Source organism: Phoenix dactylifera, chromosome 4 (genome assembly GCF_051530095.1).
Source record: "Phoenix dactylifera cultivar Ajwa chromosome 4, Ajwa_hap1_PhDact_Kaust_v1.1, whole genome shotgun sequence".
NCBI lineage: Eukaryota > Viridiplantae > Streptophyta > Magnoliopsida > Arecales > Arecaceae > Phoenix > Phoenix dactylifera.
Genome location: NC_143193.1, coordinates 48,115,001 through 48,133,303, shown reverse-complemented (window position 1 = coordinate 48,133,303; position 18,303 = coordinate 48,115,001). Strand labels below are relative to the sequence as shown.

Genomic DNA, 18,303 nt, shown 5'->3' with positions numbered 1-18,303 from the left:
TATATATATATATATATATATATATATATATAATTATATTTATCGTGCATATATGTATCAAATATCGATGTCTTTGGTTACATAGAATATGATACCAGTTGCATGATTGCCGGTATGAACAAATAGTTTAGTGATCGATGGGACCAAAATTTGTCCATCCAATACATAATCCCAGGCGTTGCTGTATATGATGTTATCGTACTTGAAATTTTCCAAGTTAGCACAGCCGCTTCTAGAAATTATTTGTTGCAATGAAATATATCCCACGAGAATCTCTCATAGTAATATCTCTAAATCATCGATTCATTTCTTGGATGATACAAAAGGTAAAAGAAGAGTCCAAGTTGAAGAAATAGGTTATTTTCCATGACTGTCTCATATATATATTTGATTACTCATATATATTACTTTTATACTCCTCTTTTTTTTTCTCTAGTAAAGCATTCAAATCGCACCACTCATGGGACAAGTTTGTGCTAGCATCTTAAGATTTTCAATGCTCATGACCAGCTTCGTATTGAGTCTATTCACAAAACATTTGGGCAACCATCCAGCCGGATCTAACTGCAAAACAACAACACAAAAACCAGAAAAAAAAAGAGGAGCAACATGAGACACTTATGATCTTTTCTTTTTTTTTTCTTTTGTTACAAACTTAGAAAACAAAAACAAAAAAGATGGTTTTACAAAGACTAGACCTCATCCAAAGCCAACTAATTAAGGACTTCAATTTAAGCTACTTTAGACTAAAGTGGCGTAGACCCAACAAGTTCAACCCTATTCATGATGCAGGTTTGTGATCCAATGGGACCAAATAGATTGACCAAGGTGCATATCAAATTCTGTAAGTTTTCTGAACTACAGCATACATTAACAGCAAAATGCATAATTTTATCAAAATCTGTCATGTTTGTTCTTTGAAAATCTGATTTCTCATCCTTGATCTGCATTGAGAAGCCATCAAAATCGATGTGCTTATTTCTTGTACCTCATAGCTTTTACTGCATTTCTTGATGTTGCTTCATGCATTTCCCCGTTTCAAGTGTTTCTATATGGATTTTGTTATCTAAATTGGTTTCAGAAAAAGCTTGGTTGCATGAGAAATGGTCTAGAAAATATTATTACCTGAACGACGTAGGTCACCATGCAGGAGTCATCCTCAAGCTTCTCAACCACCCATCCAGACTGCAGCAACAGCCCTCGAATTGCATTGTTCTTCTTAGGCTGCAACCCTGCAGCGATCTCCTTCGGTAGAGATGCCACAGCAACCACCTAAATCAACAAGTTTCTCATTGCGTTACATTAAACACCGGTAATCAGAAAGAACACTGGTTTTAGCATTGGGAAGTTGGAATAGTATATTTACAAGAGTTCCATCATCCATCGTCTCACGTCGTTCGTAGACTATAAATTCTCTGTTCTTGAAGAGTGGCTTTGAGGCATCGCCAAACCTGAGGCAAATAATGCTGAGGTTATCGTTAAGGTCCTTTATGTATTTAGCCTCCACTAGATCAGGATCCCATTGCTGGTGCAGAAATATAAAGAATATATTAATATAAATACTCTAGTAACTGCCAACTCGGATGAGTAAATATAATTAGATAATTTCTCCACTGAAAGTTGGAATTTTACGAATGCAATGTTGAAAGTAACAAAAAGAAAAAGGTATGAATAATAACAAGCATGTTAGACTTGAAATATATATCAAACTATTCTGCATTCGAGTCTAATCACTTTATATAACATGAATAGTTACTTTCAACTGCTCATATGTGTTAATCGGTGGAAGCAGCACCACACTAGTGACCATTCTAACGGCTACATATAATAAACAAGGAGATAGTTTGGCTATGTATAATTTTGAATTGCTAAAAGAGTGAAGAAGGCTCAAATAAAGAAGAGAAAGAAAAAGAAAAAGAGGAAAAAGGAGGAAAGAAAGGGAAACTTGCAACAGTAAATATATGTAATACAGGGAGATAATTGTGCTTTAAGAGAAAGGGTGAAAGAGAAAAGAAGTTAAGAATAATAAAAAAAAGACAGCCAGCTTTACCGAACAAAATTAACAGAAGGTTTTTCTAATGTACTGGAAAAACTATCATGGGAGGAAAATAGGATGGAGGAACTCCTTTTCTTTCTTTTTATCTTCGTTTTTTTTTCGAAGGGTGGAAGAAGGCCCCTAATTACATCTTCTGTATTGCTTAAAAAAAAAAAAAAAAAAAAAAACTTCTCAAAGAAACATAAGTATTTGGTAGCATCATATGCAAAATTCTCCTAGAAAAAGAAAAAGTCAAAATAGTGCTACTAAAGAAGCCAGAAAACCTAACCTCTAACTTCTCCTCGTTTTCTGAAGTAAGAGCAACACTAAGTACACACCAAAACTTCTACATAGTATTTGGATTTGAATGCTCATGGGAGACAAAATGGATCGTACTATTCCGACACGAAGCCACCCAACCCCGGCCAAGCAAACCTCATAACCGAGTAGGCCGAAGGGACTCCTTCAACCGCAAGTAACGACCTCAACGAGAGCCAGGCTGACGTTGGCTCCGTCAAGAATCAGGCAAACCTCGGCTCCGCCAAGAGCTAGAGGCTTGGCTGACCTCAGACCCTACTAAGGGCTGAGATGACCTCGCCAAGTGCATGCCAAGGGCCATACCCTGCCATACCTGTCAAGGGTCATACCCTGCCACACCTGTCAAGAGCCATACCCCACCACATCTGCCAAGGGCTATACCCCGCCGCACCTACCAGAAGCCATACTTTGCCACACCTAGCTAAGACCATTCCTTCCCATGATGAGGATGATCTATATGGCAGCCACCTAGTCGCCCTTGTGAGGACTATAAATAGGCCACGCCAATAACACTCAAGAACTTTTCTTCTTTCCTACAAAAAATAAACTCTCTAAAAAAACTTCACTAACTTAGCCATCGGAGAACCTTCGCCGAGATTCCGGCAAAGACTTTGTGCAGGTCCACAGGAGAGCAGGAGGTGGCTCCCCTTCTCTGTCCCGGGCCCCCGGCCGACGGCTACTCGTCCTCTTCTGACATGGTCGCCCTCGGGCCAGATTTAACCGCAACAAATGCAAATATGAAACTTGACCCAACTGACATAAAGACAGAAGGAAACCACTTGTCCACTATCATCCATTCTATTTTGGCTGAGTGTTCGCCATTAATGCGACTTATTCATATTAGTGTGTACCTCTTGTTTCTCTTCTGCTAGCTAAATATTTGCTTGCATTTCGTCTAGCAAAGCATATGTGACTGCACATGTGACCCTTCATGTTTCTCCACTCATTAGTGCTCTAGGGTGCTGCATAACAAACAGATTAATGCCACGTTAGGAGGGTCCCATGCCAAGAGCCAGCCAAGCTTTTTCTTTTTGTTTTTTTTCTCTCTTGTGGATACAAAAAGTGTTTCTGATCCTTTCTTCTTCTTCTTCTTCTTCTTCTAAAAAAAAAGTCTCTTTTCTTCTGTCATTACAACAATTTCCAAAGTGCCGGATGATTTTGTTGTCCTTGCTGTTGTAGTTGTTCTTGCTGCTGTAATCCTCCGGTTGACATGATGTTGTTCCCCCCGTCAAGAAGTATGCTATCGAAAAAAATTGGTAGTTGAATGGCATTAAAGTTTGGGTGGTGCCGGCTGCTCAAAAATATATGATCATAGTATCTAAGTAAATTACATTGTTAGAAATTTAACTTTCCTTCTTTTCTTTTATTTGTTGTAAGCATGTTTTAAACATCAAATGATATTATGAAAAGGAATGATTATCTCCACAAAAAAAAAAAGAAACTCTGAAAAGGAAGGGAAAGCGACCAGATAAGTGCTTCAATTCATAAAGATCATTAGAGAGCACCTTAGCAGCGTCAATGGCGTTGACGACGGTGATGAACTGCTGCGGCGAGACCGAACGGAGCAGCCACCTGCTACGGAAGACATGCAGTGAGCCCGAGCACCGCTTTGATATCTCGACACCGTTCTCAAATGCCAACACTTTCCATCCATCTTCACATCCAGGCCGGCTCGACTCTGAGGCAGATAGCAGCTCCTGAATGCAGCTCTCGCTTGCATAAGTTACATACCTCCTTAATGAATCCTCACTAACAGACCTGTGAACAAATAAAGCAGTAAAATAGAAAAGGCTGTGAGATTTGGTGCGCAAACGACCAGTGCATCATAAGAGAAGAGTTTTACCAAGAGCGAGAAGCTTTGGTGGCAGAAGCTGAGGAAGCGCTCATTGTGTCAATTGGCTTGAGAGGTTGACGAAGAGAGTGGTTGATATATGAAGGGCTCGTATAAGTATTTTTTCTTTTAGGATGTGATTTTTAGGAAGCAGATTTCTGGGAAGAGGATATCTGGAAAAGTAATTTTGGCATGTTTGGTTGACAATGGAAAAATGTCAGATTTTCAGAGTGCTTATGTTTGGTTGCCCATCTACTTTCCTGAAAAAGTTAATGTATAATTCCTATTATACTTTTAATAAAAATTAGGTCTTTAATGTGTCTTTAATGTTAAAAGATTTTTTTTAAAAAAATAAAAATTAAGTAATTTCCAGTCCACGAAAAAGTAACTTTCCTATATTTCTAATAGAAAAAACTTTTCATGAAATGTGGAAATCATATTCCCATGGGAATACAACTTTTTCGCCTCTCTTTTTTGAAACTCCAACCAAACAAGAGGCATCTCATTACTTTCTCGTTCACCACATTTTCCTCCCTTTTTTTCCCGCGAACCAAACGAGCCTGAAGTGTTTGCAAGGGGAAGAGATGGAGGCAAAGAAGGGGATGGGAGTGGGCTTGCAGCGATTGGATCACATGCAGTGCAAGTAGAAGAACCTCCATGATTGGATTTGAACGTGCTCTCTCTCACGCACACATTAAAGAAAGATTCTGTTCTTTAAAGAGGAGGAGGGCAAATTAAGGGTGGGGGAGGTGAAGCACATGGAGTGTTGGGGAGAACCGGAAGAAAAGAATGGGAAGGAGGGCAGAAGGAAGATAAACTAGGGGCCATGCAAGTTCCAATCATCTTTAGAAGCTTTTACTGTTAAAAGTTGTTCCATTGTGTTTTAGTGGGACTTGTGATAAAGGATGCCAAACTGTTGAAAGATTGAAAGCTAAACTAACAGAGTGACTGCACGCTTTATAGAACATCCATGGCATTCTACAGCGCATGAAGCATGGAATATATCTCTATAGCACACAAGAAAGGCTTTCACTTTTTGATGAAAAAGAATTTATTGAGAGCCAGATTCTTGCATGGTGGTTAGAGATAAAAAGGAAAGATCACAAAGGAAAAGGGGACTTTATTGGGCATTTACAACGTTTATTAGCTTACAAAGGTGGTGAATCACAAGCTTGATATAGAGATTAGTCGTAATGAGTTCGTAGCTGACTCTGACCAAGGAAGCCCTCTGCTTTCAGGCTTGCTTCAGGGTCTTTGATTGCCAGCCTCTTCTATTGGTGTGAAGGCCAGGCCAAGATCAATCAGCTTCTTTGCCATGTCTTCGCATACCACATATCCCAGTTGAGTTTCTTGGGTAGAACTGTCTAATAACAGTGTTAGCAAGAAAGTATTGAATTAGTTGAAGCATGGAAGGATTAATATTCCAGATTCATGACAATCTAGAAAATATTTTAGAGGCTGCATACATTGCACTGTGGGCAGGACAAGCTGGCCCTTGGATAACAGTCCAGGTGCATAGGTTGCCAGATAAGAGTCTCTATCACTCTATGAGGGTGGATCCAGAACAAATAAAATTATAAAAAAGGATACTGCAAGAAGTCTGAATAAACTATTTGCATGAAGAACAGAACAAATAAAATTGCATAGCAGTTCAGGATTCATAGCATATAATCATATAAAAGATGATAAATGAATCCATCATCGTTAATGTCGGTGCGGGTAAAATTTCTATGTGAGATCTAATTCAAGCATCAGCTGCTATTGCTCTTATCACCACAACTACTCATTTGAGATTTATAAAAGCAAAGAATAGAGGGCAAGACCATTAACCTGGGACAAGATAAGAAGTATCTCACTCTCGAAGGTCAAGGCTGATAATTCTGGTACTTACCTGACTAGGCAAGATAGAAGGCCACATGTTGAAGCCTAAGAGTCAGATCTTATTGTGAAACAAGAAATTTGGCTTCGAAATAGGTTTTGCGATCAAAGCATATGGTTATCCTCGAAATAAAAATAGGCAAATGTAGGGTTCATTTTAATTCTCTTCATATAGACAATTTCCATTGTGAAAACATTGCTATGCTTGCAAATTCTAAGGATTTAATTTGATCACGATAGGCTACCAACATTTACATTCTACTTAACTGAAATTTCTTTCAAAAAAAAAATAAATGAAAGAAAAAGCAGGAGGTCACTAAGAAATATGGAGCTTTTATTTTTTTTGAGGAACAATACGGAGCATGTTATTCCTGATAATTTGAGAGTGCTTCTATGAAAAGATTGAATGGCATGTAATTACTAATGTTTCTATCAAGGATCGCCGAACCAGTATCGGTAGGCATACCGGTCGGCCACCAGACCGGTTCAGTACCGGTTCAGACCGAACCAAACCGGTACCACCAGTTCAGCTTGGTTCACCCATCCAAAAGTCCAAAACAAATTGGAATCAGTGCGAACCGACTGGTTCGCACCAGTTCCTAGCCGGTACCGGCCGGTTCAAGCTGGTACGGGCCGGTACCATTTTTTAACGCCAAACCAAATCGGTCAGAGACCGAACTGGTTCGGTACGGGCTGGTTCAGCATTCCTTGGTTTACATATATAGATTGTAATGCTTGTCTATGCATTCTTTATAAAATATTTCTACATAAAATGGAATTAGATGTTGTGAGACATCAATAGAAACTTCTTGTGGTCAATCTGTTCTTCAACAACTAAAAGATTTCATAAATGCAGAACTCAAATTTATTCTTAAATTTATTAACTATTATACAAATTTATGACTCCATTTGGTCCAGGCTTGCAATACAACATAATTTTCAAGACACCAGCTAAGATGACAAATCAGCATAGCTTAAATTTCGTACGTTTATGCGATTGCACAAAAAAAAAAAAAAAGAACAATAAATGGACAAAAAGAAGGCTTGTAGACCATGGGACATGTCTGAGCAAAAAATGTATGTCTTTATTTTCACAGTGATAACTAACTATGGCCCCATGGAAGAAGAATGTCAAACCTAGCTATCTGCTAGTTGCGTTCCTTTGAACTCCAATAACTAACCAAACTTGGGAATGGACAATAATAAGTGCCCACCATTGTGGCCAAATGCAATGGACAATCATGGAGGGTCAATGGAATAACAGATAGGATAAGCACAATTGCTTGCCTGCCACTGTAGGGTTCAAGTCAATGTCTTGATGAGTGGATATGGACAACAGGACCCTACACTCCGACTGGCCAAACTTGGAAACAAACTAACCTTTCCTAGCATGAATCTTTCGGTATATCGTGATTCCAAAATGATCCACCACTACAAAAAAACTTATCTTTTCTGGCGCTTTTTAAAGCCTATAAGCGTCGGTAATTTTTCTGCCGATACTTTCTAAAGCATCGCAAAAGCATCGGGTAGGTGGGAGTGAAAACGCTTTTAAGCGTCGTCTGGCATAGGGGTTTAAGAAAAAAGTTATGTGTTAAGTGGGGTGTTTAGTGAGTAGGATTCTGACGAGTCTTTTAAGCATCATCTGCTCTTTCCTCTTTGGCCTCCGACAACACTTAGAAGCGTCGTCTTACAATTTGGTTTCAACGACGCTATCTAGCGTTGTCTTAGTTTCATCTCTACAGACGCTACTAAAAAGCGTTGTCCTAGGATTTTTCCATTTTTTTTTCCTCAAAGGAAGGAATCAAAGTGCGGTAGATTTGTTTACCCCATGCAATAAAGATAGCTAGGCCTGCAAATGCATTTTTTTCAGATAAAAATTTTGAACTTCTCTGTAATGATGCAAATCTATTTAATAATTTCAAAATGCAAAATAGGAACTGCATTCAATTAGAATTGAATAGCCAGTGAGGATTTTGGAAGCTTCCTGTGCTAGAATACTACAAGTTAATCCTTTCATATTTTCAAATGCCTACTGCATCCATGGGAAAAATTGTGGTTTAAGAAAAAGGATCTGGTTGCAGCTAGTTACCTGATGTATATTTTACCCAGGGGACAGCTAAACAAAAGTTTCAGCAAAGTCTTTCAACTGATATGTTCCATTTGTTCATAGGCACTTCCCAGATGCATTAGGCACCTCTAAGAGCAAGATCTGAGCAGCAGCAACATCAGACACATGCACATAGCCCCAGTGATACATCTGAGTATCTTTTCACCCTATTTAATGAAATGACAATGACCATAATCTAACTACGCATGCAGTCAAAGAGTAATAATTTAAATGTTAATTACACAGACCTTGTAAGAGTTGTTGGAGGACTGCGGAGCTGGCATCGAGGAGATCGATAATTTGCATAATCTATCATATTATTTATCTAAGATATATTTTGTATTCTCGTTCTCAGCCAATGATCTAGTATTAGCAAGCAGAAGATCCACCTTTGCACTCATCAGTAACAATAGTTCCCAATGGAACTGCTAAAGCTTGCTTGACGCATCTTCAACACTGCTACACTTGCAGACATCTCCCAACAACAATTACATCAAGCTTTTATTAACAAGTACATTGGATTTTTATGTCTCTTCCATTGGTGGGCTCATTGCATTTGTGGTATGCATGGTGATGACTATATTCACACTTTATGTTCCAGACTGGAGTTTTGTGGTGCACAACGCAGGCGATGTTAGAAAAACATTTACAGTATGTAAGGAAAATTTTCTGTGTTCATAGTAATCTAAACCCTATTAAATGCCCTATACTTACAACAACCGGTTTGCAGCCTTTTTTTTTTTGACAAAAGTTTTGGCATTTTATTTTCAGGTCCAGTGTGGTGTAAGAGGGCACTTAGGTCCCTCTTGTAATGAAGGCAAGTTTGGGCTATAAATCATCTCTTTACACAACCTGTTTGGATAAGATCAAAGATAGGTTTTGTTTAAGTTGGTCTCTTAGGTCAATTGAAGTACCACCCAGAGAAGCTTGTTCTCTGGTTCATCTGTTCTTGGATGACTGTCCAGGACTGTACAGATCGCCAAATGCAGGGCGACTGAAAAGATGCTCGTAGTTGGTGTCTTGATCCCTTTGCACCAGAAGGCTTGCTCAGGCTTGTTTAAATTCTCATCTCAAACAAACAACTTCAACTGTAACTTTTGTGTATACCAGCAGTATCTTTCCCACTTCCTGGTGGGACTGAAAGTGTTGCATATTGTTGTTTTCAGTTCAGTATCAGCCATCCTTTCAGGAGTCATTGGGGTCCATTATGGCATGGTCTGATCCCCATTTTAAGGCTCTCCTTTGTCGCTTTTGGCATGGTAATTTTTGTCTAAATGCCATATACAGATTGAATATCTTGTGCCATTATAAGCCTCTGTCACTTTTGGCATGTTATAACTCTATAGCCTTAGTCTGATTTTATATGCCGGTAAGCTTTTACCTCTCTCATCTGGTAATTTTTATTGAAATGAAATGTCAAGATCTAGCTGTTTCAGTGTCATTGCCATCTTATTGTATCTTTCATGAAATTTTAGGCAAGGGGAAAGTTCTGAAATAATTTTGAACTTTGCTGTCTTATGATTTTTATGATTTACAGATTGATATACGGGGTTTAAGGATGTCATTCCTGTTTGGTCGAGTAGACAGGAATGAATTCAATGCTTGTCTTTGTAATGGCAGCGCAAGGCATCTTTCCTGCATTTGTAAATTGGTGGTATTATGAAACTCCAAATAATTCTCTGGTACGTACAGTCTTATGTTTTGATTCTCAAGAGTATATATTAGATATTTCACATCCATAAGAATGATTGTGTATGATTTAATCTGCATATCTAAGGGATCCACAAGCCTCTGTTAATGTTTAGCATTCAGAAAGGTTAGGGACTCTGCCTTATGTGATATTTGCTGAAATTGTCTTCTGGGAGTTGTATCAGGCATCTTTCACAGACTGAGAATTTACTGGACACTTTGAAAATTTAATTGTTGAAACAATATGAAAAATGTAATTTTTGAACGATGTGAAACATGTAATTTTAGATCTTTTAGATAACTTTGTCTCAGGTTCCTTTCCTTTTGTTTAATCCTCTATCTCGGGGTCCTTGAAAGCTATCGTACCTGTAACTGCGTATAATCAATGTAGAGCCCAGACCGGTTTACTTGGGCTAATGGCCCGGCCCGAGAAGCGTAGGCCCATTAGCCCTAGCTCTCCCGATTGCAGCAGGAGAAGGAGAAGAAGACTCCATCTTTCTCCCCAATTTCGGCAGAAACGGCAACTTCCCGAGGGTAATCCGAGTTCGATTCGAACTCAACAATCTTGCCTATTTAATCCCACTCCTGCTCCATGGATTTTCTCCATCGGAATCGTCAAGAATAGCCATTGAGTCCAAGCTTCTTCTTCGAGCTTTCTTCCTCGTTTCCTCACCAGAAAGAGCCATCGGAGGCTTCGACGAACCTACGTACAAGCTCTCCATATTCTCCTTTTCATTCCCTTGTGATTTGGGCTCTCGTTCCCATTGATTTGAGCCGGCAATCGCCGGAGTCCTTTCCGAAACAGAGCACCCATGTTTCGGTCTTCTTCCACCGAACTCGGCCGGCCGGCCGGCCGCTCTCCACTGCCCCTAATCGGCGCCTGCTGGGTCCTTGCCGGACCATGACCACGACAGCCACCGGTCCACCTCTTCCTTCATCCTCCTAGAAGAAAAGAAGAAGGAAGAAGAAAAGAAGAAGAGAAAGAAAGAAAAACAAAGAAGAGGAGAGAGCACCATCCCTCTCTCTCCACTTTCTCTCTCCTCTCTCCACATTCTCTCTTCACTCTAATTTCTCTCTACTTTCTTTCCCTAAAATGTTCAAGAAACCCAGATCTTGTGACCTAATTTACGAACTTGAGTTGACTCTCTATAAAGAGCCCTAATCTGCCGTAATGTTTAGGCTGCCTACTAGACCAATCACTCTAACCTAGTTGAATATCCTTGAAACCTTCATTGATTAATCTTAGTTCTAATCGAGTCCATGCCATATAATTTATTGATCGAATTGCTCAGATCCGAAACCACCTTACGCCCGGTCAAGCCTTCTCACACTATTTTATTAAAGCCATTAATTTTGTTGTTAATATTTTAGATAGGTTTAGCAGAGTCACCTAACAAAATCTGATGATATAAAATGAAAGAGGTAAATAAGCTTTATACTTCTTACTAATTTTCAAATTTTCACTTATTTTTGGTATTATGAAAATAGTATTAAATGTTGGTGATATCATGTTTTCTTAAAATTAAGAATCAAGCATACGATATTATAAAACTCATAATTTATTATGAATTAATGGATCTATGATTGTTTTACCGTTAAGCACTATTTGTGAATTATAAACTCCATATTTATAAAATTGTATTTTTGTTATGAAAAGAATAATTTCATGATTATTCTACTCTTAAATGCTTGTTTATGGGCTATGAACTCTATAAAGCCATTTAATATTTTATTCATATAAAATTTAAGAAAATATAATTCAAAAATTATGACTTAAAAAAAATTGTCTTGGTGACTATGACAAAAAGGATCTTAGATAGCTATGTATGGCCTCTGAAAGTAGGGTAGATCGACATTCAGTTTTATATGATCTTGCCAATAGGTAATAGTAGTTGGCATACGACCTTGCCACCCAATAATAGTAGTTGGCGTACGGCCCTACCAATAGGTAATAGTAGTTAGCGTTTGACGATTAAGACCCTATGGAGGAATCAGCGAAAAAGGCCCCGACTGGGAGTCTTTTTTCTCTCCGATTCTAGCAAAGAAGGTTTCCAAAGGCAGTTCGAGTTCAAATCGAACTTAGAGATCTTGCCTATATAATTTCTCTCCCCCTCCTCTGGTTTCCTCCATTGGAATCGTCGAGAATCGCCACCGATTTCCAAGCTCTTTCTTTGAATTATCTCCTTCAATTTGTCACCAAAAGTACCTGCGGAACCTTGTCGGACTGACGTGAGTGTCACCTGCCTTCCTCTCCTTCTTTTTCTATGTTTATAAGACGTCCTTGCTTGGGTTTGAGCCGGTTGGTCACTGGAATCCATCCGAAATAGGGGTACCCTATTTTGGCGACTCTTCCTTCCAAGTTACGCCGCTACCGGCCGCCGAATTTGGCTGATTTTCACTGCCGCTTAGGACCCTTGAGAGTGTGTGGCTGCCGGTTAAGGAGTCAGCCATGATTTATGCCTAGTTTGACTAGTTATTTGATGATCGTCCTCCGCTTCATCCCGTCTTCGTGCCGACTGACCATCATCGCCGATGGTGCCGAGGCCGAAGGTCGTCATCGCCTGTCGTGCCGCGGCTGAAGGTTGCCGTCGCCAGGGTAGGGCCACCTGTTGACCATCACCCATGTTCCGAGAAGAGGGGAAGAGAATGGCTCTCCCCTATTTTGGGCAAATCTTCTTTCTCCTCTCTCCTTTCTCTTTCTCTCTCTTAGTTTTCACTCTCTAGCTAGATTTTTTCTCTCCCTTGTTTCTCTCTTTGCGTGGTTCTATGGACCTAGCAGTAGGGTCCCAGATGTTTTCATTGTGGACTCGGATCGACCCTAGTAGAGGGTCCGGACTAGTGTCGCTATGACCACCTATCGTGCTAGCCCTACCCCGACCATCGCCAAGTATCATTGGACTCTATTATGAAGAATCTCTATTTTGTTACCTGAACCATAGTCTGATTATTGTTTCGTGATTTGATTGGCCAAAGCGGACCGACCCGGTTTGTCAGACATTGTGACCTAGTCGACCTTGTCCGTCTTGCATCCGACTGTTGTCAGCTACCATTGGACCCATAATTGATAACCCCTAATCTATTGCCTTGATTGGATTTATGTTTTTTGATCAAATGAATTAGATTTTAATGTGCTGTCCGATTTAAACAATTAGGCATTGTCTTCTAGCTAGCCTTGTATATCTTTCTGCATGAATCTATTTTCACAGTCTGCCTTGGTTTTGTATGGGGCAAGAAGAAGTCCAACGAGATCTTGTACCCTAGTTTCTCTCTCTTTCTGTTTCTTTCTATTGGTACTTTCTCTCTCTATCTCGATCCGAAGAGATCATTGATTGTGAGGACTGCTGGATAATCTTAGGTTGCTACGTGATGTTGGATCTCTTTAGTGAATCAGTAGAGGGTTCTGGGTTGTCGAATATCTCATATAATTTTTTATGTTGATTTGGTTATGTAGAAGAACAATCTTTTGGGCAAGAAGACATTAAGCAGGGTTCTGCGCTCCCCAATTCGTAGATCGTTGTAGTCTGTCTGGGTTATTAGCAAAGAGATAAGAATCCTTGTATACCAACATGCATGATGTAAATATTTTTGTACTTATATATGTATGATATGTTATGATCCAGATAAGTAAGATGCAAGAATGGTTTTATGATAGTTTTGGTATTAAATCGTATGTTGATTATGTTTGCTTGTGATTGATAGTATGATGGGTACATATTTGAGCATAACTCGCACTTGCATAATTGGACTAATGGATGTGATGCTTTAGACTAACCATGTTGTATTGGTTGCCCTGTCACAGGCTAGAACTATGATTGTGGTTAGTCTAAAGCCGGAAATAAATAAAAAAAACTGATGTGTGGATGTGAACTTGATTAAGTGAACAAGGATTTTGGGTCTGTCTCGATATCATTAGTTTATCCATTACAGGCTAGAAATATAATACTATTGGTTTGCTCCGTCACAAGCTAGAAATGTGAAACTATTGATTTTTTCCGTCATAGGTTAGAAATGTGATGCTATTGGTTTGCCTCATCACATGTTATAAATGTGAAACTATTGTTTGCCCCATCACATGCTGGAAATATGAAAGTACTGTTTGCCCCATCATATGCTAAAAATATGAAACTATTGTTTGCCCCGTCAGATGCTAGAAATATGAAACTACTATTTGCCCTGTCACAAACTCGAAATGTGAAACTACTGTTTTTTCCATCACAAGTTACAAATGTGAAACTATTGTTTGCCTCGACATAGGCTAGAAATATTGATATTGCTGGTTGCCCCATCACAAGCTAGAAATATGATATTGTTGGTTGCCCTGTCATAGGCTGGAAACATGACCGAAATTTGGCTCAAAGTCGAAAATATAATTGATCCAAATCAAGTTAAAAAGGAATGGAATGAAAAGCATTGAAAATATTAATAAAAATTTATGAGATATTATAGATATATCACTCTTGAGTGGCTGAATTTCTATTGATATTTGATGTATATATTTTGTACTAATTATTCGAACATTATTGATAGCCGATTTGTGATTTCATGATGTGTGCAACGATTTCTTGCGGTTTTCAAACTTATATTATTATTATATTGCTGTAAATTTGTGGAGATTCTTATTGGGCTGTAAAGCTCATCATCCCTTCTTCTTTCTCTTTTTCAGAGTTGCAAGATGCATGGTCCATAGCTATGGTTGAGATCACAGGTGAAGGAGATCATTAGATAGAGCATCACTGTTCCTAGTAGGATGATTAAATTTTATCATTAGATTAACTTTGTTGTCTGGTATGAATTGAGATCATTGTTGATTATGGATATTGAGGTTGTATTATATTTTTAGGCCTGGCATATTCTTTCGAGCTTTGCCTTAAAGAGTATGCCGTCGTATTGCATGCTAAACCCGGGTGCTGGATTCGGATCGTGACAAGTACCCAAGATCTACCTTGCGAATAATCGATGTGGGACTAAATACACGTTCGGGTCCTCACAAAATTAGTGCTGAAACAATAGTTAATTGGTTAGGCGACTAATTTATTATTGGTTATTAAAGATAAAAAAATTTTCCTTAGTATATTGTAGTTTTATCTTATTGACTACAGGAGCAGGGGGATGTCTCAAATGACTCTGCTGGTGGTTCCATAACGTGGACTGTAGCTATCTTGTCTAGATACTTTGCTCTTAAATAATGACTTGTCCAGGTTTCTACTCTGAAAAAATGCACGCCTTATTGGAATCAGTCAACCTCAGACACATAATATCAGGTTTTCTCCCATTTCACATCAATCAAATGAGTGGTTGGTTTCCACTGTTTTGCTTCTTTTTTTTTCCCCTATGATTTGAAAAAAAAAAAAAAACCTTCGGCTGAATATCCATGGACTCACTTAGTGAATACATGCTGTTAATGAGTACAACAATTAAAAGGACATTGCTTTTGTTCAAGTAGGATTACAGTCACATGATAGAATAGATAAAAGAGCAAGATTGACACAGGTGTTTGGCAGTAGCATGCGTGCTGCATCTGTTATTAGTCCATTTAAGCAGCAGTTTCTAATGGTCCTACTTCCCCGAGGAACACTACTGAACCTTGACTTGGGACAGCCATCTTTTCTCGTGAAAGTTTATGAGCAGACATCAAAGGACAGATGAAAACACTGTGCATTGAGAATATTTACATATTTACATATATACATCTGTTTGAGCCCATAAATCAGCAGCCATAGCCTTATACAAGCATGCATAGTGTAAGCTCCAGGGTGCAGGCAGAGGTTCTTATGAGCCATCTGGTGGATAACTCTGGTTTTGGTGGGACCATCCACTTGCTTCCAATGTATGTTTTATTAATTTGTGTGGAGTGGCACTATTTCACTATAGAACCGCCTGTTGAGGGGATAAAATAATCCATTATTTATTTATGTCTATAATGTAGCTGCTTCCAGCTTTATCAAACTGAGTGTAATTGAAAGATTCAAGCTTTTATCAGGTGCATATATAGAAAACATGTTCTTTCTAGCTGTCCTTTCGATATCTACCATTGCATTCATGTGAAGCAATTAATGTGACTCTGACAAACAATAGCGTATCTTGCTTAATATTGAGTAAAAAATGGAGTTTAGCATGGGGATATGGTTTCATCTCATTGCTTGAGAGAGAGAGAGAGCTTCAGTTAAGGCTATCGAACGAGGATCTCTTCGAGCCCCATAAAAATAAAAAGCAACAAACTACTTCCCTTGAATGATTGGCAACATTTGCTGCCCTCTTTCAGACCTTTCTGAGTTAAAAGAATCTCATAAGATCATGGAAAAATAAAACATGCCCATAAGCATTGATTCCTCCTTGCCATTTTTTTTTTTTCAAAGGATCAGTCCATCTCCTGGAATGGCCCAGCTCAAATTTCCCATGTTCTTTCTACAATTTGAAAAGCACCATCTATCATCTAGGAAATTTCAGTTATTTAAATGGAGCTGCAATGACTCAAGGTATGGCAGTGGGGCATGGTATTATAAGTGGGCCACATTGATTGAAGTGGTGGTGCTGCTCACCGCTCTTCACTACTATCTCTCATTGATGCGCATGGGGATCCATGCTAATGCATTCAATAACAAAACATGAGCTGATCCATACTTCCGTACTCGAAAAGAGTGGCATGGGCAATGTAATCATAATCATCAAACTTTGTCCCTGATATTTAGGCTTTTCGATCCTCATTCTCCAACTATTCTTTGTAAGAGTTCCCTCTGGACTTATTGCAGGCTTTTTTGAGTTCTTCATTGTCACGGGCTCTTCATCTTTGGAAAGTTTCAGTATCCCTATACCATGACAAACTTGTAACTGGAAAAAAAAAAAAACTACAACAATGAGATCATGTGCGAGGGCAGCTTTATAGATATCTGAAACCTCGGTCCTTTCCAACTTCCAACAATACTCTATTTTCGTAACCACAAATTGAAACAAATAAGCAGACTCTATTCCTTACAACCACAATTTTTTGCGCATATTTGATTCGCAATTGGAATCAGAATCAAAATGAATTGCAATGAAAATCTTAATGGCCCTATTTTTCGGCTCGTGACCAGAATCAGAATGAGATTGTCCAAATCTCTGAGCAGCTGTCTCTGCAAGTCTTCTGACACTATTATTGGATGTCTAAAGGTGGAGCATCAATAAAGAAAGATGTATGCGAAAAACTCAATCTTATGCGATGGCTCTCCTATACCAAAAAGAAAAGAAAACAAGAGAACAATCTAGGAAAGCAATTAAAACTTCATGAACTACAGGCCTAATTAACAACAAAGTTCCATTCACATCAATCTGAACTCGTAGTTTACATACCTAAAAACAAAAGAAAAATACCAACAGTAGATGGATGGACTATGTCTATGTCGATCACTTGAAATTAGTGAAGTCTTTTCCTGCCTCATGGATTTGATTCCATTGCCAAAGATTGTCTGAAATGGTTTCCAGTGAATTGGGCAGCCCGGTGAGGCTAAGCAGCTGGTGCTGCGATGGCATTGCTATGAATTGATTGGTTTGGTTCAAGTAGCCTCGGCGGTCGCCTACCATTTTATTGAACTCATCGGCTGTGGCGGTGGCCACAGGAGAAGTAGCTGAAGGGAGGAGTGTGCTTGCTGGTACCGGTATATTTGATGAGTTCAGTGAAATCCCATCTTGTTCGAGTAAATCTGTCATGTTCAATACTGGAGCTACTGCACTGTGAACTGATATGTTGTTCGTGCTGCTGCAAACTCCCTCTCCATGGATGTTCCGTATCCCTGATGAGGAAGGATCTCCTGCGAGAGTCGCGAACGAGGATGATGGCTGGTGAACTCTCTTGTGTTTTTTGTCAGGTCTGGTAGATTTGGAGGAGGATGGCTTGTGCATGACAGAGAGATGGTCTTCAACCCCACTTCTCTTGTAGACTCGGCAAAGTGAGATTTCAGCCTGAAAGGGGAACCGGGCTATCAAACCACACTCTATGAAGAAGAAAAGAAGATGTAAAGAAGAAGAAAGAACAATTCTTTAAAGCAAGGTTTCGATAGGAACGATCATATTTTCTGGAATAGGATGCAATAGCATCTAGGCTCCATTGGGGAAGACAATGTCACGGAGGAGCAGGTACCAGTAATATATAGGGCCAACTACTGTCAGCTGACCTTGTTGGCACCTCTCACCAAGGGCTTCCAATTGAAGGAGGTCCAAATTCAAATTCCAGGCTTTTTTTTTTCATAGAAAAAAAGTCTCAGTAATAAGACTAGAAGATTTTATTTTTTTTTCCGTGTGCGTGTGTGTGTGTGGCTTCTCCTTGAAGGAGGTCCAAATTCAAATTCCAGGCTTTTTTTTTTCTTAGAAAAAAAGTCTCAGTAATAAAATTATAAGCTTTTTTTGTTTGTGTGTGTGTGAGAGAGAGAGAGAGTATGATTGGTGCATACGCATTGCGAATGAGGTTTC

The 18,303-nt window shown here is 39.1% G+C and overlaps 2 protein-coding genes across 2 annotated transcripts in view; both read right to left on the bottom strand.

The window, feature by feature from the left end:
* Positions 1 to 362: 362 nt before the first annotated feature.
* LOC103715620 (uncharacterized) lies at positions 363 to 4,253 on the bottom strand. Its single transcript, XM_039133630.3, has 5 exons — positions 4,197 to 4,253; positions 3,859 to 4,111; positions 1,367 to 1,525; positions 1,126 to 1,272; positions 363 to 564 (listed from the first exon to the last, which is right to left on the bottom strand). The coding sequence occupies exons 1-5, from the start codon at positions 4,238 to 4,240 to the stop codon at positions 445 to 447; spliced, it is 723 nt and encodes a 240-aa protein (XP_038989558.3). The 5' UTR covers positions 4,241 to 4,253; the 3' UTR covers positions 363 to 444.
* A 12,881-nt stretch (positions 4,254 to 17,134) lies between these two features.
* LOC103715610 (protein ATAF2-like) overlaps positions 17,135 to 18,303 on the bottom strand; it is a 2,168-nt gene continuing 999 nt past the window's right edge. Inside the window, exon 3 of the mRNA XM_008803297.5 lies at positions 17,135 to 17,796. Within this exon, the coding sequence (XP_008801519.4) occupies positions 17,242 to 17,796 (555 nt within the window). The 3' untranslated portion in view covers positions 17,135 to 17,241. The remainder of the gene's footprint in view (positions 17,797 to 18,303) is intronic.